At 38.0% G+C, this 8885-nt stretch overlaps 2 protein-coding genes across 2 annotated transcripts; both read right to left on the bottom strand.

The window, feature by feature from the left end:
- Nucleotides 1-2413: 2413 nt before the first annotated feature.
- Nucleotides 2414-4654, bottom strand: LOC120349666. The gene has a single exon (XM_039420160.1). It carries the CDS (start codon nt 4652-4654, stop codon nt 2414-2416), a length of 2241 nt encoding a protein of 746 aa, XP_039276094.1.
- A 160-nt stretch (nt 4655-4814) lies between these two features.
- Nucleotides 4815-7029, bottom strand: LOC120349665 (transcription factor Adf-1-like). Its single transcript, XM_039420159.1, has 2 exons — nt 6882-7029; nt 4815-5828 (listed from the first exon to the last, which is right to left on the bottom strand). Exons 1-2 carry the CDS (start codon nt 7027-7029, stop codon nt 5011-5013), a joined length of 966 nt encoding a protein of 321 aa, XP_039276093.1. The 3' UTR covers nt 4815-5010.
- Nucleotides 7030-8885: the final 1856 nt, after the last annotated feature.

Raw genomic sequence — 8885 nt, 5'->3', positions numbered from 1 at the left:
GTTTTCCAGAATATTTTATTTTTAAGTGACTCAGGTCAAGAAGAGGATACTCGAATCTATAGTGAGGTTCACGTTATAATAGCAATGTACAATTGACAATACTGTTACTGTCCTTTTCTATCATACAACAAAACGAGAGCGCTATCTCTCTCTAGCTTTGCGATGTTATCTGTTTTCCAGAATATTTTATTTTTACTTTTGACAGTAACTGTACAAAAGTAAACAAAGAATTCTCAGCCCCAAACTAGGAGTACAGGTTCATTGCTGACAAAAAATGATAGATGTAAAATAGGAATAGACCCAGTTTGTCTTTCACTGTTCCACTTTGGTTGCATCCGTAAGAACTGACCATTTTTTTGTGAGTGGCGGCTTTCAGTGTAGGTGGAACTCTGGCGACCCGAATTTCTACATTGTTGATAAACGATGTGGCAACATCGCAATGCGTGGAAGAGATAGCTCCATCTGCTTTGTTGAACGATAGACAAGGATAACAACACCATTGCAAATCACACACTGCCATTATAACGTGGACCTCACTATATAGTGAGGCCCACGTTATAATGGCAGTGGGGAAAGATAGGAGAAAAACGTTCTTAAGTCTCTCCATTTTGCCACTGAGTGTTCACAGCTGTTACTCAATTCATCCCATTAAATTTGATCTAATAATAATTATAATTTCCTTGATAAAATAATCAATTTGATGTCAAATCAATCAAGAATATATATTTTTTCATAGATTTTATTTTTATACAAACCTGAAATGGCAATTCTCTAGTACCTACTGGACTGACACTTCTGGCACTATAGTTTCACCACTATTCTGTTCCACAAACCTATCTCTTGCAGTCATTGACTATTTATAATGAATAGCTGGCTTATACATGTACAGAATAGGAAAATTATGTTTTCATCACGTCTGAACTGCTGGACTAATTAACTTGAAATTTCACATATAGATTCTTAATTAACCAAGGATGGTTATAGGCCAATTTTTAATTCTTCAAAATTTTATTATGTCATGTTTTCAGTTTGTTAAATAATGATTATATAGTAAAAATGTACTACAATAATAAGATAATACTTCAACCGCACAAAGGGACAGGCAAAGGTTTCAAGAAGTTTTTAAACACTTTAATAGTTTGAACATGAACATTTTAATTTTTTAAAGTTCTAGTTCTCAAAAAATTCAAACATTCAAAAGATTAATCCAAATATGAAATCATAAATCATCTCCACTAATCACCCAATAAAATACGAGGAAAAGGAATCTTGTATAGTAAACTTCACTGAATTTCAATTGTCATTCAACAATCTTATTTATCCCTGCAAGAGCAAGAAATTGGATAAAAACCTGTTATTTTAACAATTACACACCTTCAAGAATGAATATCTCGGAAACTATTGGGAATATTACAAAATTCCACTGAACTGAAAGTGTAGAGAATCTATCATGCTTCATTTTTGAATAGTTAGTTAGTCAGTCAGTCAATTGTACTGTTCTCAAGATATGAGCGTGGAAGAAAAATGCTTAAAAATGCAACTTCAATCTTCAATCTTCATTTGTAGGACCATTAACCAGCCAGATGAGCTGGGTAGGTCATCACGTCAAAAATACAATTTCACACAGAAGCTTTTGACAACACTGTCACGTCAAAAAATGAAACATGGCATAGATGGCTAAACACAGTGATGGCCACTAAATGTCAACTGTAGACTCCTGAAAAAATTCACTCAAGGAGTAGTATGGTCTGGCACGCAGCCAGGACTTGAGTCTCCTCTTACTCTGTCTGTCACTCCTGTAAACTCACTGTCACTCAAATGACACACAGATGGAGGTAGCATATTGAACATTTTAATAGCAATATTGGGATAACAGTTCTGAGCCTTACTTAGCCTACATCGAGGAACATTGACTTTGAGAGCATTTCGAAGTGAGTAGGCACTCTGCAACCCCCTCAAATTCACTGTAAGATTGATATTCCTAATACCAAACAGGGAAGCAAAGATGAACTGGCTAAAAACTGTGAGAATCCAGAGTCTGGCGAAGAGTGGCCTACAGTGCTCCAGATGACCATATCCGAACTGCCTTCTTCTGCAGCATAAGAATACTCTCACAGTGTGAAGAGTGTCCTCACAGCAGTATTCCATAGATAATGTGGCTATGGAACAGTGAATAATAGGCCATAATCAAATGTTCCTCAGTCAGCAAGCACCTCAGTCTTCTCAACAGGTAGATCACACAAGACAATCTTCCACATACAGCATCCACATGAGCACTCCATGTTAACTTTGGATTGATGTTAAATCCCAGAAGCTTCACCGGTTCATTCAATGAATGATTGAAGTGGTTTCTCAGAGTGCACATGATATTCTGTGTCTTGCCGACGTTGAGCAACAGCTTGTTCTCCTGAAACTAGCGTTCTGCACCAGCAAAGGACTCCTCCAACTCAAGGGTGGCAGCTGCAGGCGAGGATCCTCTCCCAACAAGGGTTGTGTCATCTGCAAACAGCAGCTCACTTCTGCCAACTCTCAAATCGTTCATATGCAGGATGAACAGGACCGGCCTCAGGACAGAGCCCCGCGGTACCCCATGCCGTACATGCAGCTCGCCAGATGATGCACCCCGAAAATCCACTATCTGCCTTCTGTCAGAAAGATAAGACTTGAAAGTGTCAGAAACAATGTCCTTTATACCATACTGACTCAACTTTCCAAGGAGAAGCTCATGAGACACACAGTCAAAATCACGTGACAGGTCACACAGCCTCACTGCCACAGAATCTCCACTCTCGAATGCATCAATGACTTCGTTGATCAGGGCCAGCAGGGCGGTTTGTGTGGACTTGGACTTTCCAAAGCCATGTTGTCTATCAGACAGCAAACTATTCCTCTCAAGATGGTCCATTAGCTGATCCTTCATGGCAACCTCTAAGATTTCTCCGAGTAAGGGGGTAACATTAATTGGTTGGAAGTTATTCTTGTCCTTCTCATCTCTCTTTTTATATATAGGTACAGTTTTACCCAACTTCAAACAATTCGGAAAGTAGCCCAGTTTAAGACACTGACTAAAGGCACTGGCAAGATGAGGTGCCATCTCATCAACCACTGATTTCAAGAAAGCCACAGTAAATCCATAGATGTCCTGAGAAGGTGAATTTTTAAAAGCAGTCACTATTTTCAATACATCATTCTTCGAGACTCTCCTCCATACAGAAAAAACAGTGGGTTGCGCTTCTACATCTCCAACACCATTTGGCTGAGTCACTGGAATCTGTTGAAGAATGGCCTCCACGGAGTTCAGATAGTGACTGTTCATAACATCTGGACTGAAATCACATTGAGGCTGTGTAGACGCTCTGCACTTGTTAATGAGCTTCCAGGCCGATTTACATGGGTTCTGAGAGTCAAGTATAGCATCAGCATTTTTCCTCTTAACTGCTTGGTCCACCTCCTGATTGAGAAGCTTCCGTGCCCTCAAATACCTGCTAAATGCTACTTCTTTAGCCATCCTGTCCTGAGTCAGCTCATATTTCTGGTACAGAAGAGATACAGCAAACTTGAACATGTTCAATTCATGTGAGAACCAGTCTCCAACATTTTTCCTTCTAGCTCTCCTGGTTTGGGCATGAGAGCTCATCCGGCTACTTCTTGACTTGACTGGAAAAATAGAATCAAAAACACTGATAATTTCACAGAAAAATTTATAAATTTTTACAGTGGACACCTGGTCATCATGTAAAATGGGCACAATCTCACTTTTGAAAATTTGAATGAAATGATGAACAACACCTAGATTGATTTTTCTGTAACAGAACTCATAATCAGCATGCCAATCAGTGGCTTTCTCGACCTGTGTACCAACAAGCAGTTTCACAACAATGGCAAGATGATCTGCAACCTGGGGATTTGCCACACTGACTTCAAAAGCACCACTGCTTAAATTAGTTGCAACATTGTCGATGCAATTTGGACCTCTAGTTGGGAGTCTATTGCAAAAATATAGGTTTAAACTCCGGAGCAAATTTTCAAGTCTGTACTGCGCTGGTAGACTGTAATTGAAATGACTATTAAAATCACCACTCACAATAATCTGCATGCTAAAATTTGCTATATAAGCAAGACAGTCATCCAATCGACTCAGGAACTCTTCAAGTTCATTTCCAGTATGGTACACAACCAAAACAATAGTACTATGATGAGTCAGAACTATGCCAGTAATTTCAATTACGAACTCCCTACAAAAAGCTTGTAGATTTAACTCCTTGAAATTCAGTTCCTTATTAACGTAGATAGCAACACCACCATGACCATGCACTGTGCGGCAGAAAGAGTTAGCCAATACCAAATCACCTATGGAGCTGTAGAATGGTATCTCCTCAGACTTCAGCCAATGCTCACTTATGCACAAAATACTAATAGCATAAGAACAAGCAAACAGGTCAACAAGATTAAGCTTTGTGCGCAGGCACTGGACATTAATATAGCCTATACTCAACTTGACATTTGTTTTCACTTGTAAAGGTGGCGGTTCGCGCCGCGACAGAGACAGGAGACCGAGACAGGAGACTGAGACCAGCGACCGAGACAAGTGTCTCGGTCTCTTTGGCATGTACTGTAGGTCGAGACTGAGACTGAAGATCGCGACAAGTGTCATCAAGCAAATGCTCAGTTCAAGAGAGTCTGTCGATGAAGTCAGTGGTGTTTTGTATCGTGATGGAAAACCTAGTAATGAAGCTGCTATTGGAGGAAGAAGAAGACGACGATTTGCTCTTATATTATTATTACAAATACAAAACTGAAAGACGATTACCTATTAAGGATTTATATTTAACTAGAGGTCAAGAAGGATCATTTTCGCTATTAGTAAAGAAGCACCTGATGTTTGATGACAATATATTCAGGAAGTATTTTCGGCTCAATAAAACACAGTTTGATTACGTATTAAATTTAATGAAAAAAACAATGCAAGAAAAGGGAAGAATATCAGTGAAAGAAAAATTAGCACTAACTTTAAGGTAAGTTTGCCAATTCATTGATATTGTTCTGGTCAATTTCACCATAATTGATTAGAAATGGTTCACTCGAAATATTTGTCAATCCAGTCTGTGTTTGGTGTTCTGATGAAGCTGCACTTATCGGAGAATATGAATTGTATGACGAATTTGAAATATATGAACTTGTATAGGGACGTTCAGTTTGACCCTCGATATCTCCAATCTCATACTTCGAGACAATATTAAATATTTCAGTTTTTGCCATTGCTCTTGAATGTGGGCTCAATTTTCTTAGCATCATTTCAATATGCTTTGTAAATGTCGATATATCATCAACTGGATCTTGAGATTTCAATAACTCCAGCTGTCTATTTCGGTTTTCCTGTCTGTCCTTCATAAATTTTATAAATTCATCTTCTTTTTGTCTCTTTCTCTTTGTATTCTTGGCGGTCGATTTTTCAGAAATGTTACTTAGTGGTATATTAGATCTCTCTTGTGTAGATTTAGAAGTGCCTGGTAACTCATTTGAAGGAGTGTTGAGTGTTGAGTTATGTACTGACGTGTCTGCGGCTTCGTGAGGAGTATCTTCATGTTCTACTCCTGGGGAGGTATTAGTAACTTCTTTCTCTACACTGGCGGAGCTTTGCTGTTCTTGTTCTACACTGGTGCAGCTTTGCCGTTCTGATGGTGTGTTTTCTAAAAATCTTAAGCGTTCATAAAACTGCCACTTTGAATTTTTAGCTGGTGCTGCAGATCCCGTCGATTGTTTTTGTTTGCGCTTGTATCTGTTGTAGGAGTCCCTGATCAGTTTCCATTTTTTACGGCATTCCGAATCTGTAATAAATAATAATATTATTAATGTTTTTATTTTCAGATTCATGGCGACTGGAGAAACATATGCTTCGCTAGCATTCGTATTTCGTATATCACCTTCTTATATTTCACAAATAGTCAAAGAGGTGTTAAAAAATTTAAAGACTGTTTTGGTGCCAATTTTTATGCCTATTCCAAAAGAAGGTGATTTTAGGCGTATATCTGAAGGATTTTGGGACAAATGGCAATTTCCCAATTGCACAGGTGCTATTGATGGGAAGCACGTAAGAATAAGAGCCCCTGAAAATAGTGGGTCGCTGTATTTTAATTATAAGGAGTATTACTCCATTGTTCTTCTGGCTATTGTAGACCATAATTACAAGTTCATTGCAGTAGACGTTGGCTCTTATGGCAAAGAAGGAGATAGTGGAATATTCCAAAAGTCTACAATGGGGAAACAAATCATGAAAAATGAATTTAATTTTCCAGAACCAAAAAATCTACCAAATTCGAACATATTATTACCCCATTTTTTAGTTGCAGATGAAGCATTTAGTCTTGATACTTTTATGATGAAACCGTACGCTAGAAGAGTTGCAAAAAACGATTTAAGCAAAGAAATATTCAACTACCGCCTTTGTCGTGCGAGACGAGTATCGGAAAATGCGTTTGGTTTGCTGTCTCAGGTGTTTAGAATATTTTACACTCCTATCGGAATAGCGCCAGAAACATGCACTGACATGATCTTGGTTGCCTGTTGCTTGCATAACCTATTAAGAGATGGATTTCTGGAATCTGCACAAATGCCCGTACATCAATGGAACCGAGAGGAAGAAAATTTGCCTTCAAATTTTTTTTCATTACGTGGAACAGGAGGGTTTTCGAACAGCAACGGATTCGATATTAGAGTAAAATTAACCAATTACTTCACGTCACAGCAAGGAGCAGTAGACTGGCAAGAACAACATGTCACACGGCTTGTTTGAACTGATTCCACACCACCTTTTCATTCCTGTTATATGTTTCCTTCCAAATATTAATTTTTGCAAAATAAATAAAATAAGAATAACTCACCTGTTTTATTTATGCTTTCAGCTATGCTTTTCCAAATATTGTCCTTCAAATGTTCGTCTCTGTAGGAGTCTAGTTGTGCATTGTATAGCGGAGGGTGCTGCCTGATTAGTTCAATCAGATTCTCGCAGTCCTCGTCAGAAAAACTCATTTTTAAATATTGTGATTACCCTTCTTAAAATGAAAGAATTTGCTAAAGGAATAGTTAGCGACCGAGCGATAAAGCTTCCTTATCAGTAACTGTATATCAGATAAGAGTACCGTTCTGTACTGAATATTTTCTAGAGAATTATTTAATAGAATTATAATTATTCTGCAAAATAAAGCACGAACCATTTATGAATTGCTCATTGAATTTTGAGGTTACACTTTGTTTGATCAGATGTTTTAAAGTAGCTCAAACACAGCTGACTGATTCAACATATTGTAAAATGACATGCCAGATTCATGCAAGCTATAGGTCTAATATTATTTCTAAAAAGTAAAAACTATCAATAAAGGACCAAGAATTTCGAATAAAAAATAAAATGTATGTATTATCGTTGAAATTATTTATTACTTAAAAAATTATATTATAATGTCAAGTATTATTGTAACTAACTAGGTCATAGCATGAACATTATATTATTGATAAAAACAGCAGAAATTAATTATAACAGTCTCAGACATAATAAAAATTGTATAAGAATATTTAATTATTAATTATTATTTCAACTGAACCACATGGTGATTGAATCTCTTTGGCAAGTCTAAGCCAATCATAGTACATAGAAATAGCACCAAAAAGGTGATCGTTTGAAAACAACATATGTTAATCTGCTATCAGACAACAAACCTGCCTTATCATATACGCTAGCACATGTACATTGTATAAGAGGAACTATGTCTAGGAGATTAAGCAGTTTTAAGAATTATACAAATTGGATTATTATCGTAATTAAAGGAATTATATTCCGAACGATATCTGGTCCTTGTACCCTATCTTAATCTTCGGAACTTATTAGAGACGCAGTCCCGTAAATTATCTACATCGGGATTTTTGCTCGACCTGTATGATTTTATGTGTTGTTTCATCACAGGTAATAATTTTAAGACTTCAGTATTCAGTGTTTAGCGACCGCTACACTACATATAAAAATTTCGTCACCATACAATCTGTCATAAGAAGAATCAAGGGTGAGCGAGCGTTTAGGCCTCCTGCGATTCCGACAATTGTATTGAATCTTGTAGTGAACCAATCAGTCTGGTGTACACTTAGCGTCCACGCACGCAGTTACAAACTTTATAATCTCAACACCGTTGATTCAGTACAAGATTCACTCTACGTATGTGAGGCGTGTAAAAAAACCGCTTTACAATACTAAACACGTGTGCTTTCACGAGCGCGACGGAGACACTACTGATCCGGAGCAGCGACCGTCTCTCTGTCTCCTGTCTCGCGTCTCGGTCTCCTGTCTCTGTCTCGCTCGCGAACTGTCGCATATACATTGCCTAATGTCAAGTGACGGTCGTGGTCGCTGGTCTCAGTCTCCTGTCTCGGTCTCCTGTCTCTGTCGCGGCGCGAACCGCCACCTTAAGAGTTCAGCCGTTGATCTGGACTTCTCTGAAAAAATGCACGTTTATTGCTTGTCTTTGGAAAACGGTTGTCGCAAAGTACACCCTCCGGCCACAATGTTCAGGATTCCCGAGAATGGACTTGTCTTCTTCAGATATTGACAATTTGAATGATTTGTAATGAGTAAACTTCGAAGGTACCTCCTCACACATTACATTACTTTTACAATGGGCCATGGCAAAATCCTTAGTATCATTAATACCAACCTTAGGATCAATCCTAGAAACGAACAAGTGATTCAACTTATTATCCTTTGAGCTAACAAATGGGCAAATGACTTTATTAGTGCCAACAACACGGCTACTTGACTTCTTGATTTCCTTCAAGCTATCTACACTGGTTGGTTTCCGTTTTGTTTCTTTCGACTTTTTACTCCTACTAGCAACAGCGCT

This window comes from Nilaparvata lugens, chromosome 2 (assembly GCF_014356525.2).
Source record: "Nilaparvata lugens isolate BPH chromosome 2, ASM1435652v1, whole genome shotgun sequence".
Classification (NCBI taxonomy): domain Eukaryota; kingdom Metazoa; phylum Arthropoda; class Insecta; order Hemiptera; family Delphacidae; genus Nilaparvata; species Nilaparvata lugens.
Note: the sequence above shows the minus strand (reverse complement) of the source record. Positions and strands in the feature narration are given on the sequence as shown.